General features: G+C 36.1%; 1 protein-coding gene and 1 pseudogene across 1 annotated transcript; one reads left to right on the top strand and one right to left on the bottom strand.

The window, feature by feature from the left end:
- Positions 1-927: 927 nt before the first annotated feature.
- On the top strand, positions 928-2,111 carry LOC102514455 (annotated as a pseudogene).
- Positions 2,112-16,366: 14,255 nt separating this feature from the next.
- Positions 16,367-17,570, bottom strand: LOC102512522 (olfactory receptor 14J1). Its single transcript, XM_032462623.1, has one exon. It carries the CDS (start codon positions 17,538-17,540, stop codon positions 16,575-16,577), a length of 966 nt encoding a protein of 321 aa, XP_032318514.1. The 5' UTR covers positions 17,541-17,570; the 3' UTR covers positions 16,367-16,574.
- Between the last annotated feature and the right edge of the window lie 1,140 nt (positions 17,571-18,710).

Raw genomic sequence — 18,710 nt, 5'->3', positions numbered from 1 at the left:
ATTAACCGCAGACACTTTTTTCAGGTGAGATATATTCTGTTGCAAAATCACAGTTTTCTATTTTTGGGTTTTTTTTTCTTAGTTTACTTTCATGTGGATACAGAAATTTTTCTATATACTGGGCGGTTTGTATGCGAAAGGGAATAAGAAACTTTTCCTAGATTCTTGGCTCTTGGGTTCCTTCTTTTATTATCCCCTTTTTTTGGTTTGTTCATTATTTTGGGGGGAGTTAATTAAATTTATTTATTTAATGGAGGTACTGCCCAAGACCTAATGCATGCTAGGCATGCGCGCTACCCCTGAGCTATACCCACCTCTCCCCTCCCCTGTTAACTCTTTTATGCCTTTGTAGTAACCTGCTTTTCTCTTCACACCGTCATTACATGCACACTGACTTGCTCTTTCTGATATTCCCAAGAAATTCATTCTTTCTGTGAAGCAGTCTCTTTCTGGGACTGATTCTTTTCTGCTGCTTCCAATGTTCTCTTGCTACTAAAACTTTTTTGTAGCTTGGGTTTTTCCATCCTGCATGAACAGCCCTGCTGCTGTGGCGCCCTCTTGTGACTGTTGACGCCAGTTCTGCTGATTTGTATTCCCTCTTCCTACACATTATTTGAAGTTTATGAATTAAAAAAAAAAAAACAAAAACCAACCCTCTAGTTTCATGAAGGTTTAATTTGTGAGGAAATTATTCTTTTTTTAGAGGAGATTTAGGACCATTGCTGAGTTTCTACCAGTACCCGGAAGTGAGAAGTGTGTCCATTGTGTCCATTTAAAAATATTTAAATGTTTACAAATACATCTCACAAGATTCTTGTTATATACACTAATTTTGATGTTACAGTGAGGCTTAAATTGAGTTCTGTTCTCTTACTATAGTTACTGAATGTCTGCCTTTATTCTGTATGAGTTACTTTACAGGTTTAACTCATCATTCTGACTATGCTTCTTAGTTCTACGTATCACATATATCACACCGAGTCGGAATTGACCACATATATTTCTGTTTCCTTAATTATGTTGCAGATGAATTTAACTCTAGCATTTCTAATCATTTTGCTCACCACAGATCATCCTTATACACTTCTAGGTGATGAACTTGCTTCATTTACCCCATGCCCTATACTAGGACCGTTTTACTAATTGTCACTGTCATTATTCCGTCTCAAAGCAATGGAGAACGTCACTACAGTGAATGAGTTTATTTTGCTGGAACTGACCTCCATTCAGGAGCTGCAACCTATAATCTTTATGACCTTCTTGATTATATACATGATAGATCTGTTTGGAAATGCGTCCATATTAGTGATTGTCATCTCAGAGCCAAGACTCTACTCCCCTATGTATTTTTTCCTGGGAAATCTTTCTTGTCTGGATATCTGTTACTCTTCAGTGACACTGCACATACTCATGGCAAACCTCCTCTCCACTCGCAAGACCATATCCTTCCTCGGCTGCATCACTCAGCTACACTTCTTCCACTTTCTGGGCTGCACGGAGTCCATCTTGCTGGCCATTATGGGCTTTGACTGATTTGTGGCCATCTGTTACCCACTTCGCTACACCGTCATCATGAACCCCCAGGTGTGTATTCTCTTGGCAGCTGTGGCCTGGATCACCAGCTTCTTCTATGCTCTGATGCATTCCGTCATGACAGCACACCTGAACTTTTGCCGCTCTCTGAAACCCAACTACTTCTTCTGCGACGTGAAGCCCCTCTTAGAGTTGGCTTGTGGTGACATACGGCTCAATCAGTGGCTCATTTTTATTGTCACTGCCGGCTTAGCTATGGCAACATGCTTCCTCATTCTCCTCTCCTACTTCTATATCATTGGCTTTCTTCTGTTCAAGAACCGGACCTGCGTGGGCTCCACAAGGCTCTTTCCACTTGTGCCTCCCATTTCATGGTGGTATCTCTGTTTTATGGAACCGTGGGGCTCACCTACATTCCCCCTGCCTCTCCCACCTCTGTCACACAGGGGCGGTACGTGGCTGTCATAAACACCACTGCCACTTCAGTGCTGAATCCACTGATATACACCCTTAGGAATAAGGAAGTGACGATGGCTCTGAGGAGAGTCTCTGGGAGAAAACTGAAGCTGTCTGCCTAGAGAAAATCATTGGCAACACTAGAAGAAATAAAAACTGCATGTTCAAAGGAAAAAAAAAGAAAGAAAATTGCATGTTCTTTTTATGACATTTATTTTCTCCTCTATAATAAACTGGATACATTTTTTTATAAGGTCATAGATTTTCTCTATGACCTTTATTTTCTTAAAAGCTGCATTAAGTGGTGGATATATTAAATTCTTTATTGATCCAAGGGTAAAATAAGCCTAAAGATAAATATAAAATCATCTGTATTGCTCAATTGTACTATTTTTTAAATTTTATTTTTTATTGAAGTATAGTTGATTTACAATGTTAGTTTCAGCTATACAGCAAAGTGATTTAGTTGTGTGTATATATATATATTTTGTGTATACATATATACATATATATATATTAGATTCTTTTCCATGATAGCTTATTACAAGAAGTTGAATATAGTTGCCTGCGCTATACAGGAGGTCCTTGTTGTTTATCTATTTTATATTATAGTAGTCTGTTGATACATTTATTGAATTCTGTTTTCCTTTGAGAAATTTGTACCATTTGTAGCTATGTTCTTCACATATATGATTCCAATTACTCTTCATTTAATCATTCATTTTCTTGAATATTTTCTTCAGCAAGCAGTGTTCAATTTGCAGAGGATAATACAGTGGAACAGATCCATGAATTCATGACATAAGGACATGGATCTTTTTCAGTTGAGAAGGTGGGCAATGAAAAGATCAACAAGTAAATGCATGTCTCTTCCAGAAGGTAAAACACACGGAATGTAAGGAATAATCAGCTGCCATGGTAGGCCCTCTTTTGTAAGGTTGGGTCAATGACAGCCTCTTTAAGAAATGACATTTGAGCAGAATGCTGTCGGAAGTAGGGGGGTTAGCCATGTAGATATATGAGAATATAGCACTTTTTCACAGAAATGACAGCCCATGAAAGAGCACTGGTATACAGTGCTGCTGCTGCTGCTTCTTTATTTTTTGGTGGGGGTAGGTAATTAGGTCTACTTATTTTTAGAGGTACTGGGGGCTGAACCTAGGAACTCATGCACGCTAAGCATGTGCTTTACCATTTGAACTATACCCTCCTCCCAAGTGTGCTTCTTGTGAGGAAAAGCATGATGTCCAGCGTGCCTGGAGCTCAGTGGGTAATGAACAGAGTGGCAGGAAACGAGAACAGAAAACTGGCTGTGGTCTTGTAATGGACGTCCTGTTGGTCATCTGAAGGTTTTCAGCACTTACTCTGGGTGATCAGCATAATATTGGGGCATTTGAGCAAAGAACTGACTTGATGTAACTTCTGTGGTAAAAGAATCACAGTATTGCTGTTACTGAGTCCAGACTCGTTCTCCTCACCGCATGACAGGCCAATACATTATGAGACGAGGTGTTGGGGCATGGGATAATGACTTTATTTAGGAAGCTAGCACACTGAGAAGATGGGAGACTAATGTCTTAGAGAACCATCTTCCCCAAGCCAGAATTCAGGCTCCTTTTATACTCAGAAGGAGTGGGTGTGGCTGGGTGTTGCAAACTTTTTAGGGTCGGAATCTTTTGTTCTGTAGCTGTCCACGAAAGTCAGGTCATGGTGTTCCTGTAAACCTCCAGCAAGACAAATGTTATTCAGCTCTCCCTGGGTCCCCAACCTGCCAGCCAACCTGCAGATTTTGGATTTACCAGCCTTCATAATCACATGAACCAGTTTCTTAAATAAATCTCTCTATAGATACACATCCTCTTGGTTCTGTTTTCTAGAGACGCTAGACTGATACAGATTTTGGTATCCCTCATTCTGAGCATTAGGAATTCCTTTTCATGCTCCTTGAGCCAGAGAATTTCAGCAGGCATCTCCTAGAACTCTCTCAGACTGTGGATGGTATTAACTGTGTCACTTCTGTGCTTCTGACTGTGTTAAGCTCCGGCTAGGGGATACTGGAGGGAAAAAGTAGTAAACACTGCCAATTTGGTGATGACTTGAATTCTAGTATGCTTTCCCAAACCACCTGCTAATGTTTACTTTTCAGGTTGCTCAGATAGGTTCTTCTTGCATTCTGTTCAGGTTTTATGGCTACATTTATGGAAGAAACAGAGTGCGTTTATGCCATCATCTAGGAACTAGACCCTATGTTTTGAAATTTGATTGACAGTCAGTGAAACAAAAGAGTCAGGGCTTATCTCTCCCAGGTTCAGTTTTCCACACTGTTTTCAACTGTGTCAGTATTGGAAGGGATTGACTATAACAGCAATTGCAGGTGTAGAAACAGCTGGGAGGTAGTGGAAGCACCACCAGGTTGCAAACTCAGAAGCTGGACATTACTGTTAAATACCAGTGAACTCTAAGTCAAGACTGTCATTCCTTAATTTCAATTTTTTTCTGTAAAATGAACATAATTTTTGAGAACGTAAATGCAAAGGTAAGTTTTGAAATAAATTACTGTAGAAAACAGCACTTTGCTATTTGAATGGCAAAATGATGAGAACTAACATCTCTTGTATGCTGATGTGTGACACTATTTAATGTCACTAGTATATATATATATTTTATTAGTATATGTTAATCTATTAGATATTCACAACAGCCACTATCTTTTTTTACAGATACAAATTGAGCCACAGAATTGTTAACTAGCTTTCCTAAGTCACATATCTAACAACTTGGTGGGCCATTGTTCAAACTCAAGCAATCTGATTCTAAAAGCTGTGTTCTTAACTGATGTATATAATACACTAAGAATTATTGTTTCCGTGGAATAAGTAAAAAAGAATGAGGAATTGGATCAGTTCATTTGGAATATTTCATTAGATTATTCTAGCTCATCACCACAAAACAAAGAATTTGAAATTTTGGAGTTTTAATTCTATATACTAATATAGAGTAGGTAACTAGAATAACTTTGGAGCCCCCTATGGTATTTTCTCTCCAAGACTCCAGATTATGGTGATTATGAATCTGTACTAAAGACACATGCTCACCAAGACCTGTATCAAGAAACAATCCATTCATTTCACACTGGTCAAGCAGCAGCTGCTTAAAGCCATCATTTTGCAGGTTCCAAGCAATTAAAACTTGTCTCCTTAGAAATTAGCTGTTATCAAGCAAGGTCTTGTTCTACTAAGGTCACTAGAATTAGAAAACTTACAGATAATTGGATTAAAATGTTTTCACAAAGTCAGTCAGTACATAATTGTTTAAGTGCCTCAAAACTATCTTCCCAGAAGAGCAAGATGATTTATCAGAGTCTGCACACTAAACATCTTCAAGGGTGTCTCCAGAGGTCCCAGCTCTGTTAGGCACTCACTGGTGCTTCTATCTCAATTTTGCCTCTTGGTTTTAACAATTTCACAATTTAACTTCTGGAAGAGGACCCTGGGGGCAGGCTGCTTAACAAAGAACATTGAGATAAACTTTCTTCAAAGTTTAAGCCCTCCCCAGGGAAAAAGAGATTGGTAACTGCACACAAAACACCACTCAACTGTAAAGTAGAGTCATTATTATTGAAAAAAGGAAGGCACTTTAGGAAACCTTGAGGGTGTTTTATTTTCTCTAAGAGCCACTAACTCCAGAATGAAGGAGAACTGGAGGCTTGTTAATATCAACTCTATCTATTCATGCAACCATTTATTCAATTCACTCATTCAGTTCACCATCAATTACTCACTCATTTCATTCAATTATTTATTCTAATATCCTAGATCATTGTTATAATGTCCTTCCACTTTCAGAGTTCTAGTTAAACCAAATTGAACAATAATTCAGGTCACATAACTGTTAAGAATGTGCCTCATCTTGTAACATGCAAGCTTTTTTTTCCCACTTGATGTTTATATTGCAGCATTTTCAATAATTTTGTTCAATTTTATAAGTAACCTCATGCTTTTCTACAGGATACTGCTATTCATGAATCATGGTATAGATTTTTCATATCTGAACACAATTCACTGTTGGGACTAGAGTCTTATGTGTGATATTTGTAAATTATTTTCATCTAGCCTTGAAAGCTATATGCATTATATATACTATATAATACTATATACAGATTACAAACATACATATATATAGATATATTTAATAAAATTGTGTATTTGGAGTATTTCATTAGATTATTCTAGTTTGTGAAACATGTATTATCACACTTAAGAATCTACAGAAGTGGGATGCTGAGTCAAGGAAGAATAACTTTAGATAAGAACAGAACAGTGATAACAGTTCTGTGAAAAATCCTCTCCTACGCCTTTAGCTGCATCTTTTCATTCTAAACTCATAATTAAGTTGCCTTGCTCTAGAGCTTCTTCTGTGGTTACATTTGGATTAGTTAAATTAACCACCACTCTTCTTTCCCCTCAAGTCTTCTGCCTTTTTGCGTAATCAAATCTTGAAATGGTGTAAATAATTTTACCTTAAATTGTAAAGCACTTTTCATATATATCATCTCTCATATATATCATCTCATTTAATCTTCATGGTGACTCCTTTAGGCTATAATAGCTTAATGAAAAAGTACTGGATTTAGAATTGGACTGCTTGAGTGTTGAGAAGACTACACTTACCTGTTATGTGACATTGCTCAATCAATTCATCCACTCATTCACTAAATAAATAAATAAATAAATAAAACAAAGGAAACAAAGCTGTTTTCCCAGATAACTGACTTCTGATTTTCTTTTTCAAACTCCTGGAGAAATAAATACAAAAATCAATTCTTAATGGGCTACAAATAATCTCTTATTTTGTTAGGTTTGATGTACAACATTTTCGTAATCAGTTATTCACAGGATCTCCTTACTCTGCTTTCTCCTTAATCCCAAGAATCAGTGACAGTCTCTTTGTCTTGAATGCTTATTAAAACAGAAACTAAACACTTTGCTAGGTAGTCACTTGGCACCAAGCCAGGAATATACAATTCTTGGACCAATTGAAAACAAAGCAGAGTTTATTTAATTCCACACTGTGTAGAATGAAATAACCAAAACTTGCCTTGATGTTACTACTAGAAGAGTGAAATCAACATTTTAATATTTTTTGGTGATTTTTATTTTCTTATTTTATTTTTTATTTATATTTATTTATTTAATTGAAATATAGTCCATTTACAATGTTGTTAATTTCTGGTGTGTAATTGTCCTCTGGATGGGATGAGTCATTCTGATTTGCAGCACAGTTTGAGCCAGATGTGTTCTTAAACAGATGTGGGCAGACTGAGCAAGGAAATTATCAGTGGCAGACAGCACTGAGATATGTAATGAGAACATAATTCCTTCCCCACTGGATCTGCCTTAAAAAATTAAAGAAATTATCTTGCAAGAGCAGATTTCCTGGTAATCACACACAGGAATCATGAAGGAGGGGGCGTGGGAATATGAACACAGGCTGACTTTAACACACCTCAAAGGCTGCCTGTAGAGTCTGATTTCAGCTGATCGGCAACCACTTTTAGGCAAGGCAAAAACAGGAGAAAGAGAAGGAGAAAATGGAAAGAAAAGCCACGTCTACTACTAAGTACCATTTATTGAATGACAGCCGTGGGCAGGATCTCTTAATAAGCATTGCGCCAAGAATTTTACATGTTACTCTAATTTTTATAACAACATTGCCCATATATTACAGAAGAGATGACTTGAGATAAGATTTAAAGTAATTGCAAGAGCAAGTAATGAAAGAAAATTAAGAGAGATTGAAAGAAAAGAAACCACTGTGCATTGTTGCTATTATTATTATTATTATGGAACAAGGAAGAATAAATAAATTTGAAAGAAAACATATATCCAATGTTTCATGGAATCTTCTTTTTTCATAAAGTCTGATTATATAGAGCTTCATCTGGTATCTAACAGCTTTCTCTTTGAAATTTCATTTTGTTTGACTTATCTTCACATTATCCTCAATTAAAGTCATTAATATTTGTTGACCATTCACGTCTTGGCATTTGCCAAGAAGAGGAAGACAGAGCGATTGCCCTGAGTGGCTTTAAATGTACAAGGAAAACATTCAAATACCCAATATACAACTTCAGAAAGAGAATCTGAAGAGATATAAAGTGATCTACACTTCAGAGAAGAAATAAATCAAGTATTAATTCATTGTCCAGTGTTTTGGGCTTTGTGGGGTGGAAATAACCAAGAGTTCTCCCCTCGTTAATATATGTATTGGTATACGAGGGCTGATGGATCACTTAGTAACGAGGCTCTCATATTCCTTAATTTTTCCCTCCATCTGTGAGTTCTATGCAGCAACTGGGAAAAAACTGCTGAATGAGACAATTTCTTTGTGATTTATTTTAAATCATGTGAAATCTCACTGAAGTTTTTTCGTGTGTGTCTCACTAATTCAGGTTCTTAGGAATGATAACTGGGAGAATTCTAAATCTCTAGATCAACACCCCCTCCCCATTTCTTATCAATCTGAGAAGCTTTTGTTAGTCATTTTCATAGCCTCTCTCATTCACTGCATTTTTCTGTTCTCTGATGTTCATCCCTCCTGTTGACAGTTCAGATTTATTCTCTCTCCCTCATGTCTCTTCCATGAAGAATTAACTTGACCTTTACGATCCTTCCCCCTCACCCCCCCCCGCCCCCGCCTTCCCCGGCCCTTTCTACGTTATGTTGTCAGGCAGGGTGTCAGTACTTTAAGATTTACAATAAAAATCGATATTAAATTTAAAATGTTAAACTAGTTTTGGTTGCCAAATTTAAAAAGGCTTTTCCCTCTTACTTCGTGAATGTGAATGGTAATCTTTCTAAAATATCCCCAACTTAATCCATTTTTATTAAAGCCCCACACCGCTATTAGGAAACGGGAAGAATTCAAGAGTAAGGCAATGCTTTCAACATATTTTCTCTCTTTTTGTGTCTTGTTTTGTGACCTCTTTTTCCTTAAACTGATAAAATAATAAACCACATTATTATCCATACTTAATTTTGACTTTGGTACATTAAATATTTTAGTCTGTCAAATTTATACAGGTAATGATCAACAGACTGGGAAATTAAAAAAGGAACAATTTTGAGCATTCATTTTCATGAGACAGATACCATGCTAGTTTGTCATAAAATATGTTTCATTTAATCCACATGGGATTAAAAAAAAAACTTCTATGGCTTAAGCATTTTAATCTCTATTTTAAAAAAAAATTATTTTTTGTGGTTTTTTGTGGGGAGGTAATTAGGCTTATTTATTTTTAGAGGAGGTGCTGGGGATTGAACCCAGACCCTTCTGTGTGTGAACTAGGCATGTACTCAATCACTGAGCTATACCCTGTCCCATTAATCTCTATTTTTAAAAGAAAAAATAAGATTCAGAATACCTAAGTAACAGAACTGAGTCTGTGTACCAAGCCTCTTCTTTTGCAATTCATACCTCTGTCTTATATCTAAAAATCTATAAGTATTTGTGAAAGACATAAAGAAACATTGGGAAAATAGTCAAAATTACACTGAACATTTATCTAGCCAAGGCTTTATCTTTCACGGTGATATCAGAGACTATCTGAAGAAACATGTTACAGTATAATTACTTTGCTGAATATTTATATAAACTTATAAAATATTGATCATTCCCAATTTACTGATTTTCCTTAAATTTCTCATTTTGTGATACATTTATATGAATTAAATATATGTTATTAAATCTGCTCATTTTCTGGGAAGTAAATATCCTTCCTTGTTAGAATTAACAGTCTTGCTTTTTCAAACTCAATTTAAAGAACATAACTTTCTGTCACTTTCCATAAAATTTCTCATTCAAGATTGGAAAACTTACTACAGCTGCTCTTTGTGTGTGGGTAGTCATCAAAGCTGATCACAAAATTCTGACCTTTCTCATCTATGATGACATCTTTTTAAACATGTTGTTTCCCTTGAAAATCCAGGGATTTTTTATTGGTGATTTTTTTTTCTTTTTCTTTTCTTCATTTATTTCCTTCTTTCCTCCCTCCCTTTCTTCCTTCTTTCCTTCCTTTTCCTTTCTTTCTTTCTTTTGTAATGGGAGCCTGAACTGAATGATAAAAGTATTTTATCTTTTCTATTCTCTGTCACCTGGGACTTGGAGCTTCTGAAGTTTTCACTCAGGGGGAGTGGTTTGGTAAACGGTAGGGTTTTGTCGTCCCTAGCTGAGTGGTAGAGGTATAAATCACCTGGAGAAGCTTGTTAAAATGTATGTACCTAAGTTCCACACTTAGTAGTTCTGATTCGGAAGGTCCGAGGTGACATCCATAAATCTGATGCCTAATACACTCCCAGATGTTGCTGCTGCTGTTCATCTGAGTACCACACGTGAAGAACCACTGCGATAGCTGCGTCATGTATTTCAGAAAGGCAAACAGGATTTTATACGTTAAAAAAAATGAATCCCTAATGTCAGGTCTCCTGGAAAGCTAGAAGCCAGTGTTTATAGTTATTTTTCATGTTAGAAACTGAGGCCTATGCATTGCATTTCAGATTTAGAATAGCTACTTTAGTCTTCCATTATCATCTCTACTAAACATAAAACTATCTACTTACTAGAAGGTCCTAAAACAAATTTAATAACAGTACCTGAGAATATCATAAAGAGGCCCAGTCCATTAAAATTTTTTATTTAAATCTTTGCAACTACTTTATAAGTACTTAGAAATGAATGTAAGCCTACAATGCTGTTTTGTGATTTCTGAATTCTCTTACCATCTTTTACACAGATTATTAATATTTTCAGTAATAATCATATGACTATAAATTTATAGAATTTGTATTGCAAAGATTTCCTCTGAGGCTTTCTGGATATATATTTACCAAATTTTAAAGGCTACATAGCATTTTGCTCAAATTACTTTTCATTTAATAATTTAAAACTTCCTCCCAAAATAAAGTCAAGTACCAGATGGTTTCAATGGTGAATTCTACCAAAAATCTAAAGAAGAATTAATATTCTTTTCAAACTTTTACAAAAAATATAAGGCAAGGGAATATTTCCAAACTCATTTTATGAGATCAAATATACTCAGATATAAAGCCAAGAAGTACACTACAAGAAAAGTAAATTACAGCCAACATCCCTGATTAATATAATGCAAAGTCCTCAAAATAATATTAGAAACAAAATTCAATAGCAAATTAAAAGGAATATACAGGATGATCAAGTGGGATCCATGGGGTGCTTGGATGTTTCAACATAAGCAAATTAATAAATGTGATACACCATGTATATAAAATAAAGGATAAAAAATCATATGATCATCTCAATAGGTGCAGAAAAATCATTTAACAGAATTAACATACTCTCATGATAAAAACTCTCAACAGATTAGGTAGAGAAGGAACATACCTCAACATAATAAAGATCATTTATGAGAAGACATGCTAACATATGCAATGGTGAAAAGCTGAGTGCCTTCCCTCTAAGAACAGAAGAAAGATAAGGGGGTTCACTCTCATCACTTCTTTCAATATAGTGCTGGAAGTCCAGGCTGGAACAATTGGAGAAAAGAAATAAAAGGAATCCAAGCTGGAGAGGAAAAAGTAAAACTGTCATTATTTGCAGATGACATGGTATTAACATAGAAAACCCCAAGGACGCTATCAGAAAACTATTAGAATTAGTAAACAAATTCCGTAAAGTTGTAGGAATCAAAATCCTTTGTGACTCCTACACATCTAACAAATTTAAAAAACTCACATCAAAGCAGGTAGGAGAGACTGAGACACAATTTCACAATAAACCCACTCCAGCATGATAACCTATTTTTGAGAGAAAACTCAGAACCCGGAGCCTCTCCCCGAGGAGCCAAGAGTTTTAACCCAATATCAAGCACCACAACTTTTAAGACCTGCATCTGAGAGACAAGCCCCCTAAACATTTAGCTTTGAAAAACAATGGGGCACCAGAACAAATGACTTCTCTGCTGAAGTTTACCAAACGTTTAAAAAAGAATTAACACTAATCCTTCTCAAACTCTTCCAAAAAATTAAAGAGGAAAGAACACTCCCAAATCATTTATGAGACCAGCATTATTCTGATAATATAAACCATAAAAGAACACTACTAGAATAGAAAATATAGGTCAATATTCCTAATAAATATAGTTGCAAATATCCTCACTAAATACTAGCAAACCAAATTAAACAGCACATGAACGAGCTCATTCACCACGATTAAGTGGACTTTGTACCTGGGGTGCACGGATGGTTCAACATATGAAACCCAATCAATGTGATACATCATGTTAGAGCAAAGGCAGATGTTCGCAGTAAGTCACCTTACTAGCATAAACTATCTGATCAAACTGGTACAATGTGGTCCAAGGCCTCAGGAATTAAAAACAACAACAAACAATTCTTATCAGGCAGACTATTCCAGGAGATGAGCATTCATCTCCCAAGATCCTGCCAAAGCTGAACACAGACCTGTTTTTGGAATGTGCTGGGTTTGATCAGTACAAGCCTGCTAGGTTAACCTTTTCATAAACAGTGGTTATTTAACTTAATCTGATAGGCCAAAATGCCCAAAGTTTATTAAAATTGCAGAAAAGAAATGTGAAACTATTATTCATAGAATGATACCCCAATTTTTATTTTAAATATCAGACTATCAGTGGGAAAGTGACTATGCAAAATATTGAGGATATATCGCTGAAAACCATGCAGTGGGTCGGGGGAAGGGTATAGCTCAGTGGTACAGCATGTGCTTAGCATGCATGAGGTCCTGGGTTCAAGCCCCAGTATCTCCATTAAAACAAAAATAAATTTAAAAATCTAATTACCCCCCCCCAAAAAGAAAACCAAGCAGTGGTTAGAATGAGGGGGCTAGATATAAACATTACAACATATTGGCTCTTAAAATCACTGTATGAGTGAAAATAAAAAGGTAAGAAATGGAATATAATTATAATGCAAAACTATTTATACAAAATATTAATGAACCCAAAACAACAATACCAAATCAAATAAGACCCCCCAAAAGACTTATTTAAAATACCCCAAACTGCAAGCAGCAAAATTGTTCATGAATCTATGAATGAATAAACAAAATGTAGCAGCACATCTAGTTAGTGGAATACAACTCAGCAATAAAAGAAAACTCAACTACATAGATTAAGTCTCAAAACCACCACGCTCAGCAAAAGAAGCTTGACATCAAAGAATGTATATGATTTCATTTATGCAAAATTCTAAAAAAGGCAAACAAATATTTGATGACAAAAATATCAGTGGTTTCTTGGGGGCAGAAGCCAGGGGAAGAAAGGACTATAAGATACACAAGAATCTTTCTGAGATAATGGAAATATTCTGTACCTTGACTGTGGATGGTGGTTTAATGACTATATACAATTATCAATATTTACTGATTTATACACTCTAAATGGATACAATAAAGTTTATATAAATTTTACCCAAAATAAAGCTGATGAAAATGTAAAAGACAAAACAACAACAGCAACAACAACAACAACCCCCACACACACACCTGTATTGTATGCAAAATAGAAGAGTGTGGGAATCAGTTATGAGTCTGTCCCAGTGCACCAGTCTAAGGTAATATTGCCTGGACCAAAGAAATGGCAGTAGAGATAAAAAATTTAATCAATAGTACTTTGGTGGGATATCAGGGTTTGAGTGAAAGAGAGTATTCATTGATGTAAGGAGAATAACTAGGTGGACAGAAGTTGTTTACTGAGATGAAAAAATTGGGAATGAACAAAAAAATGAATACATGAACAAAGAGTGAATTGAAGAAACTTCCAGTGATGACCTGATTATTGATGGGGGCGGCCTCTTGAGGTTAACCTCATCTTAAAGTCAATAACCTTAATATCCATTATCTGCAAATATTTTCCTTCCTGTTGATTGGCAATCTCTTTCTTGGGTGGTGGCTTACCTTGCCTGAATGGGCACATTCTTTGCAAATAGCACATTCTCTTGATCTGAGAGTATTGGTGAGGTTTTCAGGAATATTTTCCCTCTTCAATCTAGCTCAGAATTATCTCACTCAAAGAAACAAAAAATTATATAATGTTAATTATCTTTGTTTAGTACCATTTCTTCTCTTTCCCCTAAGAATTTTAAAATTCTCTCTGTGAGAGAAAAACACTCCATGAAATTAAGTTTTAGTATTAATGCATTTCAGGGAAGTTTCTCTGTTTTAGAGGCAATAAAGACCAATGGACACTGAAGGAGGTTCAATGATATATTGAACACATACAGCAGATGGGACAATAAGGAAGTGATTTGATTACTGGGCATGTTGCCTAAGAATTAATCATATACGTGTACAAATATGTACATGGAGTAAGATGTACATTCATCAAAGTATTGTTTAGAATAATGACAATAAAAAGACAAACATCTTAAACAGGAGATAACTTAATGGTTGTGATTTTAATCATAGCTATTGAAATGATTTTACTTATTGATCTAGAAACATGCTTTTAACATTGTTTCACACCAAAAGAGTTTATTGATCATTATATACTGTGACATTGCAATACAGTATAATATCTACACATACATACACATACATTTAAAAGAATCTAGAGGCAGAGTCACAAATAGTACACTATCAGTTCCAGTGGATTTATGGTTTAGTTTTAAATTTTCTTTATCTCCATCTTGGAATTTTTTAAATCAACAATGTACAACCTCTTTAAAATAGTACATAATTTTTAAAAAAAAGTGCATATAAGGAAAGAGAAACAGTTGTTGACCAAGCTTCAGGGCTGTAAAACAGGGCACTAATAGAGTTCTTGTCATCAATTCCAGCTTCATACTGGAAGAGAAGAAATGTATAACCTTTAAAAACAAGCAAAAAATCTCTGTGTGTATGCATGTGCATATATTATAGACAGAACCATTAATCCAAAATAGCATTTAAATAATATCCCCCATTACTCAGCAATTGCTCATTCTCACTGTTAATAGAACATGTACTTTGATTTACTTCAACATTGGGGAACTGGTAGAATATTTTCCCCTTGTGAATTATGAGTCCTTGAAAAAAGTTACATTCCCTGAATAGGAGTCAGAGCTTGAGATTCACAGAATCTGTGACTCTTATACACATAGATTTGAGCTTTTCACTCAGTTTTGTTCTCTTTCATGGACCCAGGAGGCATCCCCTGCCTAACCGTGAAAATCGCGTAAAACTCTTCTGTGGATCAGAAGAGAAAATGAACTAATAGAAACATATTCAGTAAGGGAAAAGCAGGTGTCTGATGGCTATCTTATTAGTGAATTATAGTAGAATATGCTAATTTTTTAGATGATACATATACACACACACTGGGAAACAAAGCATTTGCAATGAGCAGAGGCAAATAAATGAGCTTGGCATCAGACAAATGTTAGTTTAAATCACGTATTTACTACTTTTTGTTTGAGAAATCTCAAGAGAATTAATCTCTCCTAAATTTAGTGTCCTAATTGATAGATTGAGGACAAAGTGGCATAGCTAGAAGAGTTGTGTGACAGAGTTAAAAGAAAAATGTGTGTAATGCACCTGACATTTATTACAGACTAAATAGCTGTGGGAAAGGCTATTATAACACATAAAAGGAAGGGAAAATTAACAGATACTTGATGTACATAAGAAACTTGCAGGACTATTGGAAATCATATACATACACCATGAATATAATATCTCATAAACACAATCAGCTAACCTGACAGCAGTTTGCAATTTATTTGTTAAAAGCCAACTTTAAATTATGGTGGTCAAGTCCCCAAATAATTACCTTTTCTCTTTTATTTAAAAAATTCCTAAAAGATGCCTAAAAATAAAAATTGATCCCTATCCAATGGGAATGCAGTTTGGTGCAGCCACTATGGAAAACAGTGTGGAGATTCCTCAAAAGACTAGGAATAGACTTACCATATGACCCAGGAATCCCACTCCTGGGCTTGTATCCAGAAGGAAATCTACTTCAGGATGACACCTGCACCCCAATGTTCATAGCAGCACTATTTACAATAGCTAAAACATGGAAACAGCCTAAATGTCCATCAACAGGTGACTGGATAAAGAAGCTGTGGTATATTTATACAATGGAATACTACTCAGCCATAAAAACCGACAACATAATGCCATTTGCAGCAACATGGATGCTCCTGGAGAATGTCATTCTAAGTGAAGTAAGCCAGAAAGAGAAAGAAAAATACCATATGAGATCGCTCATATGTGGAATCTAAAAAACAAAAACAAAAACAAACAAACAAACAAAAACAAAGCGTAAATACAGGACAGAAATAGACTCACAGACAGAGAATACAGACTTGTGGTTACCAGGGGGGTGGAGGGTGGGAAGGGAAAAAAAATAAATAAAAATTTAATTGGTGGAAAGAAGACCAATATCCTTAGAAGCATAACATCTTAAATTTTGAAGAATTATGTTTTGAAAAGAATATAAAGAATAGAGAAGATGGAAGGGAGTTCTGGGAAGAAAGTAGATTTATCCCTCTTACAATCTGAAACATAACAGAAGTTTTTATTGGTATGGTTCTTCAGAGTTTGAAAATGGCTTTTAAATACATCTTTCTCTGAGCAAATTCTTCTTTTGACAGTACCTTCCTCAGAGCTGCCTTCATGGCTTCATTCCGTAAACTATAGATGACTGGATTGAGTGTTGGAGGTATCACAGTATAGAATACGGAGAAGGTGAGGTCCATAGCCGATTGGGAATCAGAAGGCGGCCTTAGAAACTCAAACCCTGCAGCCGAGAGGAAGAAGGTGACTACGAATAGGTGAGGTATGCAGGTGGAGAAGACTTTGGTCCGGCCCTCAGTTGATGGGATTCTCAGCACTGCAGAGAAGATGCGAATGTAGGAAAGCACGATAGAGATCAAACAGATAAATGCTGTTGAGGTTGTGAATGCAGCCACTGCAATCTCATTAATGAAGTCATAAGAACAGGCTAGTTTCAGCATCTGAGGAACATCACAGAAGAATTGGTGAATGACTCTCTCCCCACAGAGAGGTATGGAGAAATTAACAGCTGTATGCACGAGCCCAGAGAGGCCCCCGGCAACCCACACAGCTATCACGGCACGCCTACAAGCCCGGGGATCCATGATGGTCTCATATTGCAGTGGTTGACAGATGGCTACATACCGGTCATAAGACATCACCGTGAGGATGGCCACTTCTGACGAGGCCAGAGCTATGAAGAAGAAAACCTGAAGAATGCACTGACCAAGGGAAATGTAACCATTGTCCATGAGAGAATTTGCAATGGACTGGGGGACTGTGATGGAGATGAAACAGAGGTCCAAAAGAGAGAGGTGCTTCAAGAAGTAATACATGGGGGAATGGAGGCAATGGTCCAAGGTAGTTATGGTGATAATGAGGAGGTTGCCTGTCAAGGCCAGCAGGTATGTCACCAAAAAGAGCAGTGCATGTAAAATCTGAAGTTTACGCTCCTCAGAGAACCCCATGAGAAGGAACCCACTCATTGAGGTCAGGTTGGCCATGATCACTCTGAAGATGGCAAGGATGACTCTGTTTAGGAAGCCAAAGAACAGAAGGAAAAGGATGTATGATATTAATATATCTATATGTCAAGTAACTAAGTGTAGTCAGCATAGAGCTACTGAAAACAAGACAAATTTATCTCTATGGTAATTAGGTAATATCTAATAGAGAAAAAAATCTTTATTATTCAAAAATAGAACTTCTAAATATGATCAACAGCTTCATGTAGGTTGAAAGAAGTTATGAGAATTTCCTGGAGAGCTAATGAGCAGATAAAGTCTCAATGGTTGATTAGTGTCCAGGAAAAAGGGAAGTTGTGTTATTCTTTGAAACAGATAACCATGACAGGGAGACGGCTGGGAGAAGAGATGAGTTCTGATGGGAAAAGCCCAGTCTGAGGTGTGCCAACCATAAAGTTGGATACAAGGATCTGGAGCTCAGAAGACCTATGGTTGTGCTTGAAACACCACCAGTTCAGTAATAGTGTGAAAATCATGCTACAAAAACAGTTAACCTGGCTCCTTTAAATGGCACTTACAAGAATATTTTTGAGTTTAAAAAAAGGACAGAAAAGAGGTCTGAGGACAGATGTCATCAAATTTAAATAGATGTGCAGAAGCGGACCCAGTCAAAGAGACTGAGAAAGAATATTTGGAAGGAGAAAACCAGTAGGGAGTGACATCATAGAGCCAATGGAAGACAGATGTTGAAAAAGAAAAAAACTGTACAATAGAGTCATTTATTTAAGAAAGGTGATACCTCATCACAGTTTTGATTTGCATTTCTCTGATACTTAGTGCTATTGAGCATTTTTTCATGTGCCTATTGATCATTTGTATTTCTTCCTTGGAGAATGGCTTGTTTAGGTCTTCTGCCCATTTTTGGATTGGGTTATTTGTTTTTTTCTTATTATGTCATATGAGCTGCTTATATGTTCTGGATATCAAGCCTTTGTCAGTTTCATCGTTTGCAAAAATGTTCTCCCATTCCATAGGTTGTTGTTTTGTTTTCCTTATGGTTTCCTTTGCTGTGCAGAAGCTTGTAAGTTTAATTTAAGAAAGGCAATTTAAAATAACAATAAAAGTACATTGACTTTACTATTGTAAAGGTCATTTGTGGATTTGCTAGAAGCATTTGGGAGGACTAATAGGTACAGAAGCATTTTAAAA

This window comes from Camelus ferus, chromosome 20 (assembly GCF_009834535.1).
Source record: "Camelus ferus isolate YT-003-E chromosome 20, BCGSAC_Cfer_1.0, whole genome shotgun sequence".
NCBI classification, from domain to species: Eukaryota; Metazoa; Chordata; class Mammalia; order Artiodactyla; family Camelidae; genus Camelus; species Camelus ferus.
The sequence above is the reverse complement of the archived record's forward strand: the minus strand, read 5'-3'. Positions and strand labels throughout refer to the sequence as shown.

Coding starts and splice junctions, on each gene's coding strand:
- LOC102512522 (XM_032462623.1), bottom strand. CDS start 17,540: ATGGCCAACCTGACCTCAATGAGTGGGTTCCTTCTCATGGGGTTCTCT.